Source organism: Melozone crissalis, unplaced genomic scaffold (assembly GCF_028551555.1).
Source record: "Melozone crissalis strain CALT ecotype California unplaced genomic scaffold, PUWL_Pcris_2 ptg000041l_1, whole genome shotgun sequence".
Lineage (NCBI taxonomy): Eukaryota > Metazoa > Chordata > Aves > Passeriformes > Passerellidae > Melozone > Melozone crissalis.
The window spans coordinates 4,106,087-4,130,802 of record NW_026535819.1 but is presented as its reverse complement, the minus strand read 5'-3'; the positions used below and the strand labels follow the sequence as shown (position 1 = coordinate 4,130,802).

Below are 24,716 nucleotides of genomic sequence, written 5' to 3'. Positions count from 1 at the left end.
CCCGGTGCCGGATCAGCCCGGGCTCGGGCTGAGGAGAAGCCAAAAGCTCCATTTAACAACTTGGCGGACGCTGCCTCCCGCCCGGTCACGGTGCCGCAGGATCGCACGTCCCGCAGGGTCCCCTATCCCGCAAGTTCCTGCGTCCCGTGTCCTCTGTCCCGCAGGGTCCCGTGTGCCGTATCCCGTGTCCCCTGTCCCGTAGGGTCCAGTGCCCCGCAGACCCCACACTCTCTTCCCTTCACTTCCCCTCCGCTCGTACCCTGCCAAGGCCGCGCATCCCCACGCCCGCCGCCATGTCCCGCCCGCTCCTCCTCAAGGCCCCGGGGCCGCCTCCCGCCCGCCCGTTCCGTCCCGTGAGGGCAGCGCGGCGGCGGGTGCGGAGCTTACCCCCAGACCGGATCCCTCCCGGCTCCCCGCCCACCTCGCGGCGCTGCGGGGCCTCCATGAGGGCTCTCCGCAGCCCGCAAACCGCGCTCCCGGAGCGGCAGGGCGCGCAGGCGGCGGCGGGGCAGCCCCGGCCGGGCCCGCCGGGGGCTTCGGCGGCGGCGCGTGCGCGCGGCCCGTGAAGCGGCGGTAACATGGCGGCGGCGGCGGCGGCGGCGGCGGCCGCGGCCGGGCGGGAGGAGGTGCCGCTGGGGCTCGAGGCGGTCGTGGAGGAAGCGGCGGCGGCTGCGGCAGCGAGCGTCGGGTTCCGGCTCACGGCGGTGCGGCGAGAGCCGGCGGTGCGGCTGCAGCACGGAGCCAGCGGGCTGGAACCGCTGGCCTGGTCCGAGGATCACCGGGTGTCGGTGAGCACGGCCCGCAGCATCGCCGTGCTGGAGCAGCTCAGCGACGTGCACAGCGGCGGGCAGGACATGGTCATCCACCGCACCGCCGTGCCCGCGCCCGCCGCCGCCTGCATGCTCAAGGTGAGCGCCTCGGCAGTGTGTCCATGTGTAAAGGGGGAGGTGGCGAGGAGAAGGAGCCGGGGAGGTTCAGGGCGGACATCGGGAGGAGTTTCCTCCCAGGAGGGATGGTCGGACTGCGGGGTGGGCAGCCCAGGGAGGTGATGTAGCCACGGGACGTGGAGGTGTTCAGGGAACCACTGGAGGTGGCACTCAGGGCTTGGGCTGGGTGACAAACAGGCTGGACTCAGTGATCTCAAAGGCTTTTCCTACTTAATTGGTTCTGTGGTTGTTCACGATGGTGCCAAGCAAGAAGAGAAACGAGCATAAACTGACAGACAAAGTTGCACCTGAACACAAGAACTTTCCTGTGCAGAATGCAGAGAGAGTCTGGAAAATCACTGTAGTCCCTTCCAGCCTGACCCATCCTGGGATTCTGATCCTCCTCTTGAGGCCCTGCCCTGCCCAGAACTTGCTGCAGGCTCTCAGTTTAAAGCATCATCCCAGAGATATCCAGGGATTCTGAACTTCTGCAGTTTTTCTGAGAATCACTTGAGCTCCAGTACAGTTATTTCAACACAATTTTAAGTAGGAATCTTCCTTTGTTTTGCTACCTAAGCTGAAGGGTTTTTGCAGCATGGATTTCTCTGGCCTTCAGGGGAATATCTGACTTTCACAAAGATGGCAGATATGGTTGAGTATCTTATTAATTAATACTTTTGTTGTTGTGAATCTGATTTTATTTTCCAAAACAATGCTGAGACTATGGAATGGAGTTGAGATACTGAGTATTTACATATTATGCCAGATATCTTTAAAAGAACAAAAGTATGAAAAAAGGCTCTTTGATTCAGCAGACAAAAATTCAGTAGCTGAGAGTCAAAACTATGCAAATTCAGGGCATTAATGAAGCTGAATTCTTTAGGAGTGACATCAATTAACAGTGCGTTACTATAGGATATGAAACAACACAACATGGACTTGCTGCTTTTTTTAAGGTAAAAAAGGGACTTTTATTTTTTAACTTCAACATTTATAGACTTTTAAAAGTGACAGTGGATTGGAGGGTGAAAGCACCACCTCTCCAATGACACTAAACAAACTAATATCAAATTTCTTTTGAAATTGAAAACAAACTTATATCAAATTTCTTTTCTTTTGTAAAAGAATGGAAAACAATAAATCATTTACATAAAATATATAAAAAATTTCATTACAAAAATATAAATATGAAAAAACTTTAAAAACCTTTAAAAATCAAAGCAGCACCAATGCAGTGTTGGTTGTGATTGAAAAAAATCAGTACAAAGACATAAACATTAAAAAACTGTAAAAATCTTTAAAAAATCAAAGCAACACCAGTTTAGTGTTGGTTGTGATTGAAAAAACTAATTTAAAAATATAAACATTAAAAAACTCAAAAAAAGTCTTAAAAAATCAAAGGAACACCAGTGTAGTGTTGGTTGTGATTGAAAAAAATTCATTACAAAAATATAAACATTAGAAAACTTTAAAAATCAAAGGAACACCAGTGTAGTGATGGTTGTGATTGAAAAAATTCATTTAAAAATATAAACATTAAAAAACTTAAAAAGTCAAAGCAACACCAATGTAGTGTTGGTTGTGATTGAAAAAAATTCATTACAAAAATATAAACATTGAAGAACTTTAAAAAAAATCTTGAAAAATCAAAGCAACGCCAATGTAGTGGTGGTTGTGATTGAGAAAAATTCATTACAAAAATATAAACATTAAAAAACTTAAAAAATCAAAGCAAAACCAATGTAGTGTTGGTTGTGATTGGGGATGATCTGTTTGAAGAGATAATTAATTCCAGGAAAGTCTTGCTTAAAAAACCAGCTGTACAATTGTTTCAGAGGTTCTTTTTGTTGTGTTTTAGGTGGGCCCAAAGAAGGAGGTGGCTGAGTGCAAGGAGAAATTTGCCAGCTCAGTGGATCCCACCGTCAGCCAGACCTTCATGCTGGACCGAGTGTTCAACCCCGAGGGGAAGTCCCTGCCGCCCCTGCGGGGTTTCAAATACTCCAGCTGGTCCCCCCTGGGCTGTGACGCCAACGGGCGCTGCCTGCTGGCTGCCCTGACCATGGACAACCGCCTGAGCATCCACGCCAACCTCAACCGGCTGCAGTGGGTGCAGCTGGTGGATCTGACCGAGCTGTACGGAGAGCGCCTGTTGGAGGCTGGTTACAGACTGTGCAAGGCCGACACTCCCTGTGGGGAGCTGGGGGATTTCCCCGAGTTCCAGCGGAGGCACAGCATGCAGGCCCCCGTGCGCATGGAGTGGTCGGGCATCTGCACCACCCAGCAGGTGAAGCACAACAACGAGTGCCGGGACGTGGGCAGCGTGCTGCTGGCCGTGCTCTTTGAGAATGGCAACATTGCCGTGTGGCAGTTCCAGCTGCCCTTCCTGGGGAAGGAATCCATCACTTCCTGCAACACCATCGAGTCGGGAATAAGCTCCCCCAGCGTGCTGGCGTGGTGGGAGTACGAGCACAACAACCGCAAGATGAGCGGGCTGATCGTGGGCAGCGCCTACGGCCCGGTGAAGATCATCCCCGTCAACCTCAAGGCGGTCAAAGGCTACTTCACACTGAGACAGCCCGTGGTGCTGTGGCAGGAGATGGACCAGCTGCCCGTGCACAGCATCAAATGCATCCCTCTCTACCACCCCTACCAGAAATGCAGCTGCAGCCTGGTGGTGGCTGCCAGAGGCCCTTACGTGTTCTGGTGCCTGCTGCTGATATCCAAAGCGGGGCTGAACGTGCACAACTCCCACGTGACGGGGCTGCACTCCTTGCCCATTGTCTCCATGACTGCAGACAAGCAGAACGGCACGGTGTACACCTGCTCCAGCGATGGCAAGGTCAGGCAGCTCATCCCCATATTCACAGACGTTGCTTTAAAGTTTGAGCACCAGCTGATAAAGCTCTCAGAGGTGTTTGGCTGTGTCAGGACTCACGGGATTGCTGTCAGCCCCTGTGGGGCGTACCTGGCGGTCATCACCACCGAGGGCATGGCCAACGGGCTGCACCCTGTCAACAAAAACTACCAGGTTCAGTTTGTCACCCTCAAGACCTTTGAGGAGGCAGCTGCACAGCTCTTGGAATCTTCTGTTCAGAATCTTTTCAGGCAAGTGGACTTGACGGATCTCGTACGCTGGAAAATCTTGAAGGATAAGCACATTCCTCAGTTCTTACAGGAGGCACTGGATAAAAAGATAGAGAGCTGTGGTTCCACTTACTTCTGGAGGTTTAAGTTGTTTCTCTTGAGAATTTTGTACCAGTCTATGCAGAAAACCCCCTCAGAGGTCACGTGGAGACCTTCACATGAGGATGCCAAAATCTTGATATCAGATTCCCCTGGGATGGGCAGCACTGAAGATGATCAGGAGGAAGGAACTTCAAAACAAGCCAGCAAGCAGAGCCTGGGGGACACAGGCAAAGGTGTGGACATTGATGACACTGCAGAGGATTCTCTCCATCAGTCAAGTGACTCTGGAGGCCGTGAGCCAATGGTAGAAAAGCTTCTTGAAATACAGGCACAGATTGAGGCTGTAGAAATGCACTTGACACGAGAGCACATGAAACGGGTGTTGGGAGAAGTTTACCTGCACACGTGGATTACAGAGAACACCAGCATTCCCACCAGGGGAGTCTGTGACTTCCTCATGTCTGATGATGCCTATGATGACAGAACAGCACGAGTAAGTGGCACCTCTGCTCAGGGGATTCTGTGTCACTGTCACTTCCTTGTCCCCCCTCCTGAAAACACAGCTGGGCTGGGGAGGAGAGCTGTAGTCATGTCGTCCTTGCCAGTCAGATTCTGTAGAGCATTCAGCTTAAATTGTCCTTCCTTGATACTAAGAAATAGGAGGGAATGTAAATATAGATTTGGATCAGGTACAGTAAAGAATAAAGTTTTTGGAGAACAGGGGACAGGACTGGGGTTATTGTGCTGCTGTCTGTGGGTTTAGAACATGAACTGCTTGAGGGATGTTTGTTTTCACTACTAAGTTAGTTTATTCCATCATCTTTACACAAGTGAACTTCAGGTGCATTTCCTCTAGTCAGTCACACTGTGGTTCTCATGTTAGTGTGGTGTTTTCCCTGCTGGCATCGCTGCCAAGTGTGGCCATCAGGAACTCCCTAGGAAAGGGCTCTGGCACAACTGCTGGGTTGTTCTGGCATCCAATCACTATGAATTGAAAGTTTGAGAGGTTGCTCTTCTTATCTTAGAAGAATCTTGTTTCTTTTTTATAGTGATGAAAAGCGACTTCTAAATTGTATTTTATCTATTCAGTTTGCTGTCACACTTTTAAGGTCCCTGGGATGTGTTTATATCTGTTGAAATGTCACAGACAAATCTGATCACATAAATGTTCTGCTATAAACATTGTACTCCCAGATGAGTGCTGAAGACACCCAGGTAATTTCTGAACAGGAATTTTTTTTTAGCACATCCACTATGACAGGCTGAGGGAAGGAAATTTGCAAGGAATTACTATTTTTAAAGTCTGTATCCCTTTAGTGTGGGACAGAAATCTTCAGAAGAATAAATGAATACTTACCGATACATTGAATTTCTTACACTTCGATCATTTGGGATTCAGCTTATTGTGTGTCAGTCTGAAACGACAGTGAGGGCTGTGTCACCAAGTGCCTCCTGTGTGTTGCAGGTGCTGATTGGGCACATCCTGAAGAAGATGAACAAGCAGACCTTCCCTGAGCACTGCAGCTTGTGCAAGGAGATCCTGCCCTTCACCGACCGCAAGCAGGCCGTGTGCTCCAACGGCCACATCTGGCTCAGGTAATGGGTGGGCTGAGCATCCAGAGCTTGTCCCTGTGGGTAATCCAAACATCCTTCAGGAGCCACTGAACCACTGTTAGCACTGGAGTGAAAAGGCTTGGAGCATCTTAGCCATGCTTCAGTCTTTTTCTGTCCTCTTCCATAAGAGTCAAGGCACTGGAGGTTGGATTTGGTTCTCTTAGCAGGATAATGTTTATAATAAAACTATTTTGACCATCTTTTTTTTGGGAAATATGAAGTCAGGGAGAAAGCAGGCAAGGGAAAACTGAGGACAAGTCATCCTTTGGAACATCTCTTGAAGGAGGGTTTGTTTAAGCTCCTTCAGCAGTTGAAAACAAAAGCAGTTTAACAAGAAATGATTGAGAACAGGCACATTGAGAAGTCAAACAAATGAAATGAAATTTTAGAAAATGAAATATTAGAATTTGAAATTTTAGAAAATGAAATATTAGAATTTGAAATTTTAGAAAATGAAATCTTCCTGAAACCAGTGTGGGAGGTACATGGAGATTGTCCCTGGAGCTGTGGCAAGTCACTAGTTTGTCACAGAGAAAAGCTGTGCCTAACAGGTTTTGTGTGCTAGTTTGGGTAAATAGTCATGGCCCTAAGGACACCCTGGTTCTTCCCTGTGCAGTAGACCTCAAGCTTTTCAACTCCTCTACTGTATGCTAGAATTTTTTTGCCAATGATATATTGAGTTTTGACCTTTCATTTTTATGTCCATATGCAATTTGGTACACTTGGGAAGTTTACCTGAATTTTTAAATTATTAATTTTCATATTTAATGTGGTTCATTACTGCCTTTACTCTCCTAAAGATAAAACTGCTTGTCCTTCCACAGGTGCTTTCTAACCTACCAGTCCTGCCAGAGTTTGGTGTACAGGAGGTGTTTGCTTCACGACAGCATTGCACGGCACCCAACCCCAGAAGGTAAAATGTTCTTGGGGCCCAAAGAGGCAGGATTGGGGCTTTTAAATTTTATCTACAAAATGGCTTGAATTAGTTTCACTGACTTTTAGGCAGTTCCCATGTGAAGCTCTGCATTTCACAGTGTCCTGGTGTTGTCTGGGCATTAGTGAGGTGTTAATTGCAAATTAATAAGTGCAGAAATTGAGGTATAAATCCCACATTTGAATGAAATCTGGGTAAACACATAATCTATGCTAGAATGCTAGAATTAGTTTGATATTCAAGTTGAATATATCAGCATCCAGTTTTGCAAGAGGGATAAAGAAACACGAGCCAAGGACTGTGTTATATGAGGGATCTAATTTAAGTTTAGAAAATGAGAACATTGCAGTTGGGCCATGGTGATCCTTTGCATTTTTTTCCCATATAGCTATGAACATGTAAGGATAAAGCATGGAGTGTTTCACCTTAATTTTGTTCCCTTCTGAGGTGGAATTTAAACTGGCATTACTGGAAATTTCAGGGCAGAAACAGAGTTGGATTTCACTGAATTCTCAGTCACTCCTGCATGTGAATATATAGAAACTGTCCAGGATTCCTGTTGAGTTTGTGCATCTCAGGTGTCATTCCTCTGTTCATCTCTACCTCCAGCTTTAAAAACTTCTTTTCTTATTTGCAGATCCTGAATGGATCAAGAGGTTATTGCAGGGACCTTGCACCTTCTGTGATTCTCCTGTATTCTAGAGAAAAGCTGGGTCAAGACTGAAAGCATTTTCTCTACTGCATAAGCTCATTTCAGCCTGGGAGGATACAGGGACAGGAACAGACTCTGCTGGAGGGAGAACACCTTGTCCACAGCCCTGTACATAAAACATCACAGGTTCTACAAACTCCTGAAATCCAGAGCCCATTCCATGCTCCAGCAACAGGAATGCACCTGGAAGAGCCAGTTTAGAGCTGTTTGGAAATGCACCCAAGGAAGCCTCAGCAGCTGGACACTGACAAGGAACTGAGGGTTGAGCAGAGTGGGAATTGTCCTTTCTGCCTGTCAGTTCCCAGAGCTGGGATGGGAACAGCAGAGCTGCCTCTTGAATGGACTTGGTGGGTAGAGAAGGCTCCAGCTTGCAGTGCTCTCCTTTGTTTTGTAACCTTTGCTGTAGGACATGGAACTCTCCAGATAATCCCGGGTTCCAGTGGCTTGCCCAGAGCAGCAGGTGCCAGGTACAGCCATAGGAGAGAATTTGAATTTCACTGAAACTCTGAAAGAGTATCTGCCTCAGAAATGTAACAGTGTCCCAGTCAGAAGGGTGATATTGGCTGCCTGGCATCAGTAAGGATAATTTTAAAATATAATAATAATAATTAAACTAATAGCAATTAGCTTAAACACTAATATATATATATATATATATATATATATAAAATTTCCAATGCTCTTAAGTCTCTTGCCCCACTTTCTTTTTCTGAACTCCTTCCCAGCTCTTGCCAAAGTATTTGCCTTTGGTTTCACTTAACCCTCTACCAAGAGGAATCCTCTTTTCCAGAGAAACTCAGTTACCAAAAGCATTAACACTAATTACCAAACCAATTAACACTACTGTCAATTAAATTGAGAGTCTCCCTCATACAGAATTGAGTTTTATACAAATCTGACACACAAATAATCACTCCCAGCTGACAGTTTTTGTTTTCATAATAGCTCAGTAAAAAACCCCAAACAAACAGAACACCCCAAACCCAACCCCATCATGGCTGACATGCTCTGGGTAGGGCCAAGGAGGCTGGTGAAGCTCTTTGTGTATCCCAGGATGGTTTGGGTTGGATGGGACCATAAAGTTCATCTCATTCCACCCCTCCATGGCAGGGACACCTTCCAGGTTGCTCCCAGCCCTGTCCAGCCTGGCCTGGGACACTCCCAGGGATCCAGGGGCAGCCACAGCTGCTCTGGGCACCTGTGCAGGGCCTGCCCACACTCACAAGGAAGGATTTGTTTCTAATATCCCACCTAACCCTACTGAAGCCATTCCCCCTTATCCTCTCCCTCCAGGCTCTTGTAGAATCTCTCCATCTCAAGTGGCTGAATCCAGAAATTTATTTTGCCTTCTAATTGCCCTATCAGAAAAAACATCTTTTTTTGCCATCTGTTCCTAGAGAGAGCAGAATCCTTTTCAACCTCCTATGCAGTGTTAGAGGAATAATACCTCCCAAATGTGTGTGGTTACTTGGTACAGTTTGTCTTGTCTTCAATCCATGCTGTCAAATAACCCTGAGTTTGTGCATTTCCATTCTGCAGAGTGCCAATGGCAGAGGTGTCGCCCTGTCTGTGATTCCTGACACTTCCACTGTGTGGGAAGTGCTCCACAGCTTTGAGAAATCATTGAATTGTGCTGACGCTCTCAGTGTCCCACCAGTGCATGTGTGATTGGTGCTTGTTTCCTCCATTCAATGACTATGCATATTTTGTTCATGTTCCTTCAAGTTTAATAGGAGCAATTTTTTTTTTTTCAGCAAACATTAAAGTCAGCTGTCCTTCTGCTCAGTGTCTCATGCATTAAGCATGATCATGCATTGACTGAGAAGAACATTACTGTAGTAGCCTAGAAACAGCAGAAGCACATTCATCTGTAAAATAATTAGCCTTGTTTGTAAATATCCTTGGAATATTGGAATGATACCATAATTGTATTAAAGAAACATTTAGTTTTTTATGGCTGTGCATTGAAAATTGAAATTACTTCAGCGTGTCTGCAGAGAAGGGAAATGTAGCTCGTGTTGGTATCCAGTAAAACAAGGAGTAACCTTGATACCCAATGTGTGTGGAATTTGGGGCCAGCTCTGGTTCCTGGGACAGAATTTCCCAGTGCTGGTGGGGCCTGGGGGAGCAGAAAATCCATTTTCATATGAGCTGAGTAGGATTGGGGTTTATTTGTGGTGGTTGAGAAGGTTTTTTTAAATGGAAGCTGCAGGTCCTTGCCCTGGCAGCTGTGACAGCTCATCATTAAATGTTCCAGTTTAGAAATTCTGCCTGCCTGTGGATGAGGGGAGGGAGCCCTGCAGAACCCTGGCCCAGTGCTTCCAGAAAAAGTCAAAGAACATTTCTTTGGTCATGGCTTAGACACCATAAAAATATCCTGAGCTACTGAAATGTTTAAGTCTGGCTGACCCAAAGGTTCACATGAAAACAGATTAGATTGGTTCTTGCTGATCATTTCTGGCAGTTCTCTTGAATTCTCCTGGACTGAGTTTTAATGCTTTGCCATGGAGAAGCTCTAGCACACCTCACATTAACATTGCAGCATTAATGTTCATTTTCCCTGTCTTTCAAGGCACTAGATAGTCTGTCATTGCCAGTTTATTTAACCTGGTTTCAGACTTCTGGGAAAATGGAATTTTAAAGCCAACAATGTTGTCTTTACCTGCCAGTGGAGATCCTTTAGAAAAAGCTTTCACTCTTCACCCTGACCTGTTCACAACAGGTACAGAGGAATTGGGATTTCATTTCTGTGTAAACCAGCACTTGTCCCTAAGTGCATTTTTAGCCAGAATAGCAGAGCCCACCTCACTCAGTAACATTTAACCCCTGGTGCTGACCTGAGTGGGTCTGGCTGCCCAGCAAGCACTGAGGCTGCTCCAGGAATCTTTTTATGCCTCAGACTTGTGAGGGGCAGTTGTGGGCACGCCGGGGTTGGTCCTGCTCTTGTCCTGATCAAACCTTGCTGTCACCTCATGGGGAAGGGGAGCAAGGAACCAGCACCTGCTGCCAGACCCTTGTGTTATTTGGCCATTATCAGATTTGCCTCCTCAAAATAACACATTTCTTCAAGGCCCAGTCTGTTTTGAGACACCAACTGAACTGTTCAAAGAGCAAATCCCACAGAATTGGAGTTCATCTCCATAAGTTTTTGCCCAAGTTTTGCAGCATACTTCAAACAAATACTTGGAAGTCAACTGCTTCACCATTTGGTGCTGAACACTTTGGCTGTTCAAGGACCCTCATCTGCAGAGGGAGAGCAACATTCCAGCAGAGACTGAGGGTTCCTGATGCTCTCTCTTTTTTTATAAAAGGATTATGATACTTGCAGCTGAGAATTAACAGGCAGAGATCCTGTTTGCCCAGAGCTAAGGTGTAATTTCCTTGGTGAGGAGCTTCTGACAGCATTTAAGATTTGCTGCTCATGCTGGTATCACACTGGGAGTTAATCCCTCACCACTGGGATGAAGAAATCATCCCCTTGGCTAATCCAAGTTGGATGGATAAGTGGAACAGCTCTGGACTGTACAGTGCCTTGGTGCTAGGTGCTAATTCTTGGAATTTAGGAAGGAGCTTGGGGTCACAAGGACTCAGTCCTGTCTCCAAATTACACCCCCTGCTCTGGGATTGGTGCTGAGGGACCTCATTGCTGCCTTTTACCTCAGTTCATTTATGGCTCTGGGACTTCATCATTCATCACCCTTTCCTTTGGTGCTCCCTCATCCTCTTAATCCTATTGAGTATTTCTAGAGAGGAGATACTGCGGCTGTCAGTGCATACATAAAGACAATAAATATTCCTTGGGAGAGAGGAGGAGGAGGATGAGCCACCCCTGCCCCTCAGAGCCCTCACACAGAGCAGGTTGGGGTTCACTCCATTCCCTGAGCAGCACCCAAACCTCACAGGGAAAGGTGAGAGCAGGGAAATCCTGGCAGAGCTACAGGGTCCCTGCAGAGGTGCTGCTGGAGGAGGGATCTCCTGCCTGGGGGTGTTCAAGTGCCCTTCACCACTGAAGGATCTGCTGTCCAGAGCTGGTGGGCACCAAACTTTGTGGAACAGTTGGACAAACCAACCTTATTGCTAAACCACATAATTAACAGCAAAACTTATTAAAACTTACAGCACAAGCTCCAGGCTCCCTCTCCACAAAGTGTCTCTGGGAAGCAGGGTGATGGAAGATGTCCATTCCAGACCTGGGCAAATCTGTGCAATCACTAAAGTCTGATCCCTGCTGTGCTCCTACCACCTCCTCTTCACCTTGTTTTTCTCATTGCTCAACATTTGTTTTGCCAGAATAAGATGCTAATAAAATCACGCCTAGTTACCAAATTGCTTTTCAAGTGTTGCATTCCAATTATAAAAGCCTAATTCCTCCTTCCACCCACTGAACCTTTTTGGTATTAACAGGCTTTACTATGCAAAGTCATGCAGGGGCTGTTTCGTTTACAGTAATTAAATGAATGTCAATTGTTTTAGTTGTTTCTGAGGGAGAGTTCTACATGAGTATTAGCATGTTCTGCTAACCCTGACGTTCTGCACTTCAGGCCTGCTGCAAACCCTTGGGGGTTGACCACTGACCTGAGACTCCTAGCCAGACATGCCAAGTGCATCTCAATGAGTCTGAGCTCTCTTGCTCAGTTTCTATGGAACCAGCGGAGCAGAACTAATATAGCATCCGCATATAGATGAAAGAATGAAGAGGAAAAAGGGCTTTACAGCTAAATTAATTAAGCAGATGTACCTGTCTAATTAAAGATGCACTGTCCCTTTTGTACCCTAGCTGCAGTACAAACAGTATTTAAATACACTCTCTACCCATTTCATCTATCAAAATATTTAGTAGGAACGCTCAGATGAAGGTGATATTAGCAAGATGAGCTTCCCATGTATTATTAATAGAAGGGCTCCCAATTATGCATGAATGCTGCAGCACATCTTCATAGCAATGGCAGAAAAGCCAGCTGCCCAAGCAGTCACCAGCCAGCACATTTGTAACAGGTAGGGCTGTTAAAGGTGTCCTTGCCCAGCTGAACACAGGGGTTTTGGCTGGCCCCTGTGCCTGGGAGCAGCCTCTGCCTCAGCCTGGTGCTACAGGCTGCAATTTCTCAGCTCAAGAGGCACCAGGGAGTCAGATTGCTTGGATTTGGCTTTCTTAGGTTTCAAAGGTATTTATTCTGAGACTTTCAGAGCTGCCCTCAAGGCCACAAAGTCCAATTCCCATCCATGAATACCCCTCCTCTCCCAAAAGTATTGAAAATTCTGACTTTAAATTCTCACAAAATAACACAGTATCCCCACTGCCACCTGGACAAACAGGTTCTTTCCACCTGAAGTTACCCTACAGGAGCAAGAAGGAAATTTGGCCTGGACATTTTTCATTTCTCCATATAGATTTAGACACACACAGCCAAAGACAAGAACAAAGACCCAGACATCTACTGACAGCAACAGGACCAGAGGAGTCACCTAAACCCAAATGCCTGTTCTCTCTGCCTGAACCTTCCCTGAGGATTCCAGGAGGAACCTGAAGGTGCTCCCCACGCCCTGGCAGGGGGAATTCACACTCACAGAGGGGAGAAACAGAGGGAGACATAAGAGAGGCATCCAACCCAGGTCTCTACCACAGCACTGATCACTCCCCCTTCTTAAAGGTTTTCATTGCTGCCATACCCAGCCAGAGAAGGAAAAAAACCCCAGAAATCCTGGACACCAACGTGCTCAGGCACAGCTCAGCCAAAGCAGCCATAGGCTGGGAGCTGTTACCCCAGGAAAAGAGAATTTAGGGACCCACCTGCTCCTGCAGCTCGTTATGTCCTTGATTGGGTTCTGCAAGTGATGGAGCTGCAATCAGCTTTCCATGGCTCCGGGTATCCTGTCCAGCAGAATGGGGATCTGCAGAGGGTTTGCCAGAACTTTTTAAACAATCTGAATTAACAGGGGAGTTAAAACCTCAGCCCCAACCTCAAACACTGTGGAGAAAGCTCACTGCAGAGCTGGGAGCTTTGTTTTTCTCTTTAGGGTTTGCTTGCAGGGACAGAGGGAGGCAGGGAGTGCCTGGGTGGTTTTGGTGGAGAATTAAGACACAAACACATCTAACAGCTTTAATACTCCAAACTGGCTTCATGGGTCTTACATAGTGAAGACAAAACTACTATTCAGAAACAGAAAAAAATTTAAAATAAACACAGCACTTCCTCAGCCACAGTGTTTCCTATCTTGCATCATGAAACAAAAATCAAAAACTTTCTTCTAAAGCCCAATTTCTTACCCTCTGTACTTCACTCAGCCTTGGTGAGCTTCAGATTTAGCACAGCTTGGCTGAATTCTCCCTCCCTGGTGATAACCTGTCACTTCAGACTGCAAATATTACAGGGAAAAATTTAAAATCAACTCTTCCACAAATCATCCCCTTAAATTATAAACTTCTAAGGTTTTTTACATGGAAGGGGCTTAATGATACAGCTTTCTATGAACTCAAAGATAACATAAGGGTCTTGGTCAGCATTGACATAAAAGGCATCTTGGTAAAAATCCTCCAGGGCCTTGACATTGCTGTAGTAGATGTTCAGGCGCTTCTCAATGTTCTCTTCCTCATCCTTGGGGTTCTGCCTGAGCCTGGCCTGGATCTCTGGGGTGGGAGCTGGTCTGAATGTGGTGTGGTACCTGCAGAGGAGAGGAAATGCCACAGTTTCAGCTCAGCAGAGGACACAGCAGCACCTCTGCAGGAACTCCATGCTCTCACCTATCACAGTCCCTTGGGCTCTTTCTGCTCCAGGAAGGGTTTTAAAACAAAGATTGGAAATTTCAGGGCAGGTAATCTGTCATTTCTGCCCTCAAGAACTCTGGATCCTCAAAGGCCAAGGGTTTCTCTGGAGGGGACACTGTAGAGTTCATCTGCTCCACACAAGGAGAAATTCCTATTACATTACCCAGGTTCAGAAGCATTTCCAGATCTTTTAGCTGTAATCTTTGATTCCTGTCTTTACAAAAGCATCTAAAAACCCTAACCTTAAACATAAACACAGCCCTGTGTCCAGCCTAGCTGGGACCTGTCACTTAAACTGTGTGTAAGGCTCTCAAGCATTTAATTCTAACATTTTTATGTTAATTGCTAACATCTTCATGTAGTAGCAGAAGGTAAAAAGAGGTTAATTCACCTGAGATAGGTTTTGGTTATTTTTGATTTTCAAATGCCAGAATTTGGCTTGCCTCAACCACAGTTGTGCTTTCCCTCAGTTACTTCAGCAGGAAAAAAGGATTTTCATCCTCAGTCCTGTAGCAGTGCCACAGCCCAGCTCAGCTGACACCAAAGGAATTCTGATGATGTTCCTGCATTGCCAAAGGCTCCCAACAATCTCTCAAAGTTCCTTTGCAATCCAGTGTTTAAATTCCCTGCTAGAATTGATAATCCTAACTCTGATTAAATATCTCCTCTACCCTAACACAAAACCAGCTTTTCTCTCTTCCTGTACAGACAAATTTCCTGAAATTTGGGATATTTTGGGATATATTCCTGATACTTTTGGGATAATTTTCCTGATAATTTTTGCAAAAACAAGGAGAGAGCAGAGTCTGTGTCTCTGCAGAGCTGCACCCAAGGATGTGGACACAGAATTCTTCCACATGGGAATAATTCAGGGCACAGCTGAAGGCCACCCCTGCCCTGCAGCCAGAGGGGCAGGATTCACACATACCAAGGATCAAACCCAGCACCTAAAAGAATTCAATTCATGGAGAATTTGTGAGGAATAAACCCCAGAGTGAGGGAGAGGGAAGCGTGTGAAGCGGAGCAGATCCCGAACAGCCTAATCCTAATGGTAAGAAATGCAAAGATGTGGGAATGATTTGCTTCAGCCTGCTCCTTTCTGCTCAACAACCACATTGCTCATTACCAAAGCAAAGAGAGCAGTTACAGCAAATCACTGCTGCTGTCACAAGTTAATGCTGCACCTCGAGTGAGATGTCTGAATAATCATCCAGCACTTTGGGACAAATCCACTCCTTGTGGCCTTAATCTTGGAGGGTCCAGGATTTGTCTTTGATGCAATAGGATGCTCTCAGCCTTTGGAAAAGCAAAATAAGGGTTTAAAATGTATGTGTGGGGAATCATAAATCCAGGCCACAAGTTGTGAACACAGCCAACTCCAGCAGGTATTTGGGAAGGTGAATTTATTTGTGATTTGCTCCCTGGAAATCAAGGGTGGAGAAGGCAGGAAAGCTGAAGGGCACTGGTGACACAAGGGGATGTGACACCAGTGAGAGGAACCAACCTTACGGTGACTCAAACAAGTTTGTTTGACTGAGCAGGGAACACATCAATACCTCCCAGCAGATAGGACCATCACAGGAGCCTGGGGAAGCAAAATGCAGCAAATTTTCCATTTTCCCCAGCTGGGAAGCCTTCAGAATTCCCATGGGAATGTCTGAAAACCATCTGCATTTAGGCTAGGTTTCAGACATCTTCCCTCAGCATTATTTTCCCAACCAATTGAGTTACATTAAAATGTCAGACCTGAGCAATTTGCTGCTGTGGATTTCAGGCACCAGGATTTAAACCCCCTGCTCTGAGGAGCTGCTGCTGCAGCAGGAAGGTGGGCAGGTGCTTCAGGAGCTATGAAAGTTTTAACTCTTCTTTTAAGGAATCCCTGAGCAGGAGTAGAGCATTCCTGAGCTCCTTAGATTGCTAAGGAGCCTTTTTGGTGCTTTCATCTCCCTGGCAGTGAGGAAAACGTTCGACATGAGGCAGGAGTGCTCACCTCTCCCCAGTCACAGGATCAGTTCTCCTCTGGGACAGGCGCTCCATGATGGACTCGTAGGGCAGGTTAAAGAAGAACACCCTGTGGAGAACACAATTAAATCAATTAACACCATGAGAGCAGCACTGGGGTGTGGTGGTGTTCACAGGGGTCCCAGGATGAGGGAAGAGATGAGAATCTTGACTCCATGTTTCAGAAGGCTGATATTATATTATATTATATTATATTATATTATATTATATTAATTATATTACATTATATTATATTATATTACATTATATTATATTACATTATATTATATTATATATCACAGTATATCACATTACATTACATTACATTGATATATTAAAACTCTACTAAAATAATAGAAGAAAGGATTTCATCAGAAGGCTACCAAGGACTAGAAAGGAATGAATAACAAAAGCTCATGACTCTCAGAGAGTCCAATCCAGCTGACTGTTATTGGCCATTAATTAGAAACAACCAACATGGGCCAATCAAAGATGCACCTGTTGCGTTCCACAGCAGCAGATAATCATTGTTATAATTATTGTAATTATTGTTGACATTTCGTTTCTGAGGTCTCTCAGCTTCTCAGGAGAAAAATCCTGACAAATTCTTTTTCAGAAAATATCACAGCGACACTCGTGACCTTCAGAGTGGGAGTTAATCCTCACCAAAGGCGGAGTGGCAGTGAGGGTCCCCCCAAAGCTGCAGAGTCACAGATGTGAGCACAGGATTCCTGCACAGCCTCTCCTCAGGCGTTGTTGGGTCTGCAGGCCCAGCAGGGCAGGAGCTCTGGCCCAGGGCTGTGTGTGCTGGGTGCTCTGACAGCTCAGGCTGGGGAATTGCAGCTGGAGCCTCTCCCAGTCTGTCCCTGCCCACCACCCCAGCCCTTCCCTCTGAACTTCTCCAGATGCACTTCCCAACCCACCCAGCACACAGAATCACAATGACCCCAAAGTTGAATAAAAACCTTTGCTGTTCCTGTCAAGGACAGAGAAGGAGCTGCCCTGCCAGAATTCTGCTTTTCTCCAGTGCCCATGAGAGGGATTTTCCTCTGGCTGTTTCAGCCCACTCCCACTCCTTTTGCCCTTGTCTCCCCCAGAGTGAATCCTCTGCTCTCCCATCCCTCAGAGCAGGATCAGTGCTAGGACAGCACTCAATCCCCCTGGTGCTGCTGACAATTCCTGTCCCCTCCATCAGCACTGCCAGGGCACAGGGAGCAGCTCAGCACGGCTGGGCATTGCTGGTGACGCTGCTGAGAGGAAATATTAATGCTGAATGCTTCGTTTGGAGATCAGAATCTGCAGCTCCCATTGAGGCTGGGGGAGGGAGAGCTGCTCAGCCCCTCAGAGGGGCAGCCCCACGGTGCCACTGGGTGGGTCCCACACCAGGAACAGATTTTCATCACTGGGGGATGGAGCAGGACTTGCCAACCCATTTCAGAGATGACACAAATGACATGGATGAAGGATGCAGAACCGGAAAACAAGCCCCACATGCACCCAGACACACCCCACTGTTGATATAAACTGCTGTGCCCATCCCACATTGATTCCTTGTCTTTTTGGTTCATTACAGTGCTCCTGTTAATTTTATATTTGTGTTCCAAAGCTCCTCAGCAGAAAATTCTGGACAAACAGCTGAGAATGAGCAGACATGAATCCCCTGTCCCCCAGCTATTGGAGACTGGGGCAGATCTGCACAAATATCAAATTTAACAATTAGCTCAGAACAAAATAGAAAATAAGGCTCCCTTTGAACCTATGAATAGAATTTTTCCCAGTGAAGCACAAGCTGAAGGCTGTAAATACATCTTTCTTTACAACACACCTTCTCCTGCTGCTGCCTTCAAGGCCAGGCTTCCTGTTTTCATTTTTGTCTGCTTCTCACAGGAGATACTGCGTGGTTTAGACATTCACCAAAGGAACATTTTACACTGACTGGGTGGGATCAGACCAGATGAAAGGCTGAGCCTTACCTTGGCATGCACATAGCAGATTACTAGAATCCTTTGTAGGATTTAAAGTTATGAAAATCATCTCTCTTTTCAAATGTTTACAGATAATGACTTCTATTCACACTGTGGTAACAAAATAACAGCCAGGAATAAAACATTCAAGATCTTGGAGATTCCAAAGACAGGAAAAGAACAACAGTTTCAACACTCTTTTATCCCTTACACTCTTAACATTTTGTTTTTCTTTGTTTCTGTTGCCCAACAATGGCACAAAAACGTGATTGTCACAACAGGTAACATCTGATGATGTGTCTCAAGATGAATATTCTAGTAGAGAGGAACAACATTTATACAGTCATGATAATTGATAGAGCTTCCTATTATATCCTGAGCTAAACAAACCCACTGAAGGATTAGAACCTGGCATATCAAGAAAGCTTGTCGTAATTCATAGTTAGGAACACAAAAAGTATTATGGGATTTGAAACACAAGAGCCTAAAAAACTCCACTTAAAAAGCTGCCAACAAAATGAACTCTGAAAGCCTTGTCTGAGGCTCCCTTCTTTTCCAAACAAGATGCTGCTTATTATCCAGCCTGGTGTCACCATTAAAGAGGAGAGTGGGGGAGATGTGGGAGGCTGCAGACATCCCTGCTAATGTGCATTTCCTTTTCCACGTCCCTGCTAATGTGCATTTCCTTTCCCACACACAGAATTCACTGTGCAGAAGCACAAACTCCCGATCCAAGGGTCCTTGCAGTGCAAGGTGGGATGCTCACCCTGCCACTCCACACATCTCCCACTGATAACAGAAAACAACATTCCCCAGGGCTGTCAGTTTAAAATCCTTCAGAAGCAAGAGAAAAAAAAAAAGATGAAGGGGAAAAGCACTGACAGAACTACAGTCTAGACTTAAAATACTTCCAATTAGAAAGCTTTATTACCATTTGGAAGGAGACACATACCCCACACAGTCTATTAGGCAGCCCCAGGAGGTTTACTCACAGGAGTAAAGCCTATTTCCATGGATGCAGGCTGGCAAGTGTTAACCTTGGCTATCTGATCCAGCTCCTGCAGCTCCTCAAGGTGCTTGGGAGCAACATTTGGCCTCTGTCCCTTGCTCAGGCTCCTGTGACTCTGCTCACATAACAAACCTGACCCTCCAACTGCCCAGGTAACACATTTGATGGATTTCTCTTGGAAATCCTCATAACACACAGGGCTGCACCTGTGACCTTGATCCAGCAGCAACTGGAACAACTCCCTGCGAGTTCTGGGTACCTCTCCGAGCAGAGCTTGGCCCCTTCCACAGTTGTTTTGGGGTTGGGTTCCTCTCCAAGCAGAGCCTGGCCCCTTCCACATAGCAGGCATGGTTTCCTCACATAAATGCATCCCCTGTAAAGCTCCCTTTAGGAATCAGCCAGGCTTTGTATGTTGTAATGTCACAGCTCCTATCAAGGGGAAATATGAAACAGATGTCATCAGGACTGGTAGACAGGGAGGAGAGGAAACACAGCCTGATATCAAAGGACACGACATTCCCCTGCAGGATGAGCATCCAGCACAGTGCAGCAGGGGAGTGGTGTCACTCAGCACCATGGGGAGGGCAGGGCTGCCCACAGGGACACCAGGGATCCTCTCTCCACTGCCACAGGGTCAGAACCCACCTGTGGGCAGCCAAAAATCGCTGGCACCCAGCTGGTGGCTGTGGGGGAAACTTGGTGCAGCCTCTGAGGTCTCTGAGGGTAAATGTCCCCCCTGATTCATTGAGTGAAACCAGAGATTCCTGAGCACAGCTCTGTCCTCTCTCCTTTGTTCCATCTCCCAGGAGAGGGATATGTGGGAAAAGGTCCAGTCCTGTCAGCTTTTATAGATGATAAAACTGTGAACACAAATGTTAAAAGGCACAAAAAACTCCGTGTGTCAGAATCCTGCCTCTTCCTCACTGTGCTTGACATCATTTATCTAATCTAGTGCAGCTTCCAGATACATTAGAGAGATTAAATTCCAACAAATTAATAATGATGATGACACCTTCACTGTGTACCCAGTCAAATGAGAACTTGCTGCCTTTGGATGGTGATGAAATGCATTCCAGCCCTAGCAGCTGGAATGAAACTCTGCTTTCCTAGCAGCCATCTGGCATTCCAGAAGAGTATTCCAGCCACTCCTGGCTGTTCAGACAGTGGCATCTCAGAGCCTGGAGGTCACCAGGGCACCCTCATGCTTCCCCTGGCAAAGGGGGGAGGAGAGGGAAGGGCAGGGGTGGCAGGGCTGTTATTTCACCTCAGAATTTGAGACAGGATTTTTGGAAAAATGTGTCCCAACCACGCCGTAAGTGAAGGATTTGTGACCTACACAGCAGCATTCAGCTAATCCTGAGCTGCTTTTGTTCCAGATGGCAACCAACCCACTTAATCCAAGTTATTAACAACTGGCAGTGCTCAGTGCTGTCCTCACAGGAATTCATTTGGTGGTGATTTTCCTGCTTTCTGGATATAACCAACACCTGGAAGGGAAACATTTTGAGCATTGCTGTAAGAGAAGCAGGTGTGCCTGAATCCTGGAGTCCTGTGCTAGGGAATGAGGGATGCTCCTGCTAAGGACAGTCCCTCTCCAGGGTGGCACCACTGCCCTGCCAGCTGCCTGCACATCTCCAGAGAGCTGCAGCTCTGCCTGGCAGCCAGTCCTGGCATTCAGGCACAGCTGCTGCCTGAGGCTGACCTAGATGGGGCCAGATGTTGGCTGTTCTAGACCTGAGCCATTTACTTGGGTCACATTCTCATCCTTGGCATTTCCCATGGTGACACTGGGGGAGTGGAGCCCAAAGCCAAACCCTTTTTATTGTCTGTGAAATCAGATCATACCATGAAATCAAATCCATAAATTGTTTTCATTGAAGGATGTAAAGACAACACAGGATATCTGAGACAGGATCCTGATCACTACCTGGCTTTTAAAAACAGAGACTACTGACTTGCTTGTGGCTATACCAGGGCCAGGTCAAGCTCTGCAACAAAGTTAGGATGCTTGAATTAAAACAAAAATACACCACTAACCAATACTGGGCCACTTTTAATGCAGCTTTTAAACTTTCGAGTTGAAGCTGCAACTTTAAAAATAGTAAGTTATTAATCTTTCCCTTATTTTCTTGACTCCTATATATCTTCTCTGTCTCAGGCAGGTACCAGCTGCCATATTCCCATTCTTCATGCTCTCCACTCTGCAAAAAAAAAGAGGCCCCTGCTGGCCAATTCTTGTTTAAAATTGTGCATAATTGATAGTGGCAAATCTACCCCAGCTGTGTCTAAAACCTCTCCAGGGGCAAGAAAAACACTCTCTGTGACTGTCATTAAGTACTAAATTAGCAAGTGCTCCTGGCAGTTTACAACGTGCCACATCAGTCTGCTATTAAAAAAAAAAAAAAAGGGAAAAAAGTGAAGATCAGAGGCCTGTGTGATGTCAAAGTTACAGCAAACTTTGCTGGGAGAACTTTGACAGACCCCCAGCTAAATCACAGCAAAAAGAGCAGGAGGGAGAGAGTGAAAGAGAGAGGAAGAGACAAAAAGTTATCTCATTTTCCAGGCAGACAAATAGAAAACATCAAATTCAGGCCTATAAATAATGGTGTGTTTCATGAGGCACAGAACATCTTACTCCATTTGGAGATATCAACAGTGCTCCTGATGCTGAGGCACAATTCCCCATGGAAAACATGGGGATGGAAAACATCCCCTGGAGGATGCTGCTCTGGCAGTGCAATGGCTACAAGTTCTGTAATTGAAATATAAAGCTGGGAAAGAGCTGAGGTTGGAGTGTAAGGATGCAGAAGGTCCTAAAAGGCCACCACAGCACAGGTACAATCCTTATGGGATCCCTGGCACAAACCCAAACTCCTCCCTTTGGTTCACAAAGCAGCCAAAGCAGGTGGGGAAGGAAATCACAGAGTTCTCACAAATGCATGGAAAAGCCTTTGGGGCATCATGGACTGATGGCAGAGGGACAAAACCACCTCTGAAAACTGTCCTGAATCTGGGTAAACTCTAAGACTCTCATTGTTAAAACTGACCATATTATTAGCTTTTAAAAGTTTCAAAAAGTGCACAAAACTGTACAAATTTCTGGATTTTACAAGCAGAAGGGAGTTAAATGGCAGCTCTGGACAGGATACAAAAATTATCAGCATTGCAAAAAGGCCTTTTCCTTGGGTAGCACCACTGGGTGATCACAACAATATCACAAATCAAGTTAGTGGTCCAACCTGACAGGTACAAGGAGGTTCAGATTTGAATCCAAGTAATTCCAAATAAAACCCTGACCATTTTAGCTTTGTTGACTTTCCAGCCAGAGATACTGACTTGGATCAATCAATTCCCCTAAAGAACATACCCTGCCCAACGGCAAAAATAAACTTTGAACCTGAAACCCTGGCTAAGCCTCTTCTGAAGCACCATGGCCCAGACACAGGATGCCAAGGATGTTGTATTTCCACAATCACATTCTGCACCCCCAATCCCCCTCTTAAAAATGGAAACTGGTGACACAGCTCCCATCTACCTTCTCCCAAGGCTTGCTCAGGCTTCAGTGCAGCTCTCACCAGGTGTTTTGCCCATGGGTAACCAGACCACAAAGGCTGCACCTCTGACTCAACATGAATCACACTTTATTCCCTACCCTAAATACTCCTCCTGCATGTCTCTGCAATGGATAAAATGATCCTTATCTCTTATTTATGGAAGGAGCTGTTGGGAGGTTTTATTCACTGATTTCTTTCAAACTCTGGGATATCTTCTGATGAAAGATGCTTGATTCTATTTCGGGAAGTAATTTCACCCTCTAGGTTTCAACCATAAGGGAGAATGCACTGCATCAACACTAAAACCCAGGTTAATCAGCACAAGTGTTTTGCTCATTGAGCTCTTACAGTGATTCATGGCATGACAAGCTATTTCCAGAGCCTGGATCTTTTCAAATGGCTGCATTTCTGTGCAATAACTACAAAAGGCAGCTCAGTGGGGCACTGTTCCCAGGACATGGCTGCTGGCCAGGGGAGTGGGATGAACAGCACCCTTTGAGGCTGCAGATGTTCCTTCCCCTCACCAGTGATGACTCTGGTAGATGTTTTCCACCCCCCAGCTGGATGAGCTGAGGTGACAGGGTCCCTCCTGTGTCCCACCCCAGCAGCCTGGTGGCTCAGCAGGTGCCACAGCAGCTCACACAGGGAGAACAGGCACTGCTGCCTGTGTGACACAGCAATGCACTGGGTCTGGAGCTGGGATAAATCTGAATCCATGGATCCACAGCAGCAAGGAAGCCCAGAACCCTTCCATGGTCTGCAGGACTTGGGGCTGTGCAAACAGTACACAGTGAGAGCAAATGTGCTTGTAGGAGTGGCTTCAATGCATTTTTAAAGCTTCTCTGGAGGAGGCAACATTAACTCTTCCTGTGTGCAATCAGTGGCTTGGATGCATTAATACCTGCATTCAGAACTGCTTTACATTTCTCCCTCCTCATTTCTATTCTTTGCCTCCTCCTTACTCTCAGCTGTTATTCCAGCATCTTTGCATTCCCCCTGGAGTTCATTCCAGCGGTGCTTTATGAATCACAGGATGAGATGGCAGCCAGCAGTGCTCTGGAGAAGTGTGGCTGGCACCATTCCTGCCCTGCACAAGGTTAATCAAACCCTCCTCAGATAATCCACAGCCTCTGCAGCCCCAGAGGCCCGAGGTCAGGAACCTGAACCCTCTCCCCCAAATGCAGGCCTGCTTCCTCAGATCCCTGCAACCCTGCAATAATTAGATTCTGCAAAGCAAATCTGGAGCAGAGCAACAACTCCAGGGTTAAGCACCAGCAAACTCATCTCAAGACTGATGCCTTTGCTACCTGTCTGCAGCTTGGCACCAGCACCTCCTGCTTCTAACAAGGGTAAAACATCTTCTTCCTCACTAAATAAACTAAATCAAATTTAGAGTAAATGATGTTTAACCCCCACCCCCAACATTTAAACACTAACTTTTGTAGTTAGTAACATATTTGGTATGTAAAAATAAATAAAAGAACTGACACCGAAAAAGTGTGTGATTTGGGGGCAAGGGGAGGGAATAAAAGAATGGATTATAATGTGTCATTTTATATATGTGTCAAAGGAAACCAATTTCATAATAGGGAATAAAAATTCCCTGTTTAAATACTGTCAAATAAATCCTCAAATGTAATAGGGTTCACTTGTGGGGAAAGGAAAACTAAATCTGATTAAATATTAATGTGGCGTAGTATTAATTAAGAGAGAAAAAAGTCCATCAAGAGAACCCCAATATGTTTACTGTGTCCCCAGGAAGCTGGAAAATTTCACAATCAAGTGTGTAAATGTTCTAAAAAAGGCTCCTGAATATTTTATGAATATTTGTCATAAAACAGAAATAATAACCACTGTGCAGAGCTATTAGAATTAATATTTATGCTGCCCGCCATGAAATATTCATGGGGACAGAGAAAGGGGGGCCCGTAAGACAAGAATTAATTTACATTGGGCTTGGTTTACCCGCTGGCTTGATGTTTAAAGACGGCTTGACAAGGCTCCATATGAATCCGTCAGTCACTTGCAGCGGTAGGTGGGGTGAAGGCAGGGA

General features: G+C 46.1%; 3 protein-coding genes across 8 annotated transcripts in view; 1 reads left to right on the top strand and 2 right to left on the bottom strand.

Annotated features, from left to right (window-relative positions):
- The window catches only part of DDX31 (DEAD-box helicase 31), a 43,698-nt gene extending 43,392 nt beyond the window's left edge, over positions 1-306 (bottom strand). For both annotated transcript variants that reach the window (XR_008483591.1, XM_054284251.1), the window contains exon 1: positions 260-306. Coding sequence is in view for 1 of the 2 variants with exons in the window: in XM_054284251.1 (XP_054140226.1) it covers positions 260-295 (36 nt within the window). In the remaining variant the exon portion in view is untranslated. The remainder of the gene's footprint in view (positions 1-259) is intronic.
- A 272-nt stretch (positions 307-578) lies between these two features.
- On the top strand, positions 579-9,324 carry GTF3C4 (general transcription factor IIIC subunit 4). The gene is made up of 6 exons (XM_054284250.1): positions 579-908; positions 2,785-4,605; positions 5,578-5,708; positions 6,551-6,639; positions 7,298-7,948; positions 8,912-9,324. Exons 1-5 carry the CDS (start codon positions 579-581, stop codon positions 7,360-7,362), a joined length of 2,436 nt encoding a protein of 811 aa, XP_054140225.1. The 3' UTR covers positions 7,363-7,948; positions 8,912-9,324.
- A 4,404-nt stretch (positions 9,325-13,728) lies between these two features.
- The window catches only part of AK8 (adenylate kinase 8), a 66,778-nt gene continuing 55,790 nt past the window's right edge, over positions 13,729-24,716 (bottom strand). For 4 of the 5 annotated variants that reach the window (XM_054284255.1, XM_054284258.1, XM_054284257.1 and 1 more), the window contains 2 exons: positions 16,126-16,206; positions 13,729-14,032 (listed from right to left, as the gene is read on the bottom strand). In XM_054284255.1, the coding sequence (XP_054140230.1) occupies positions 13,795-14,032; positions 16,126-16,206 (319 nt within the window). In that variant the 3' untranslated portion in view covers positions 13,729-13,794. The remainder of the gene's footprint in view (positions 14,033-16,125; positions 16,207-24,716) is intronic. The other variant, XM_054284256.1, reaches the window with a different exon arrangement.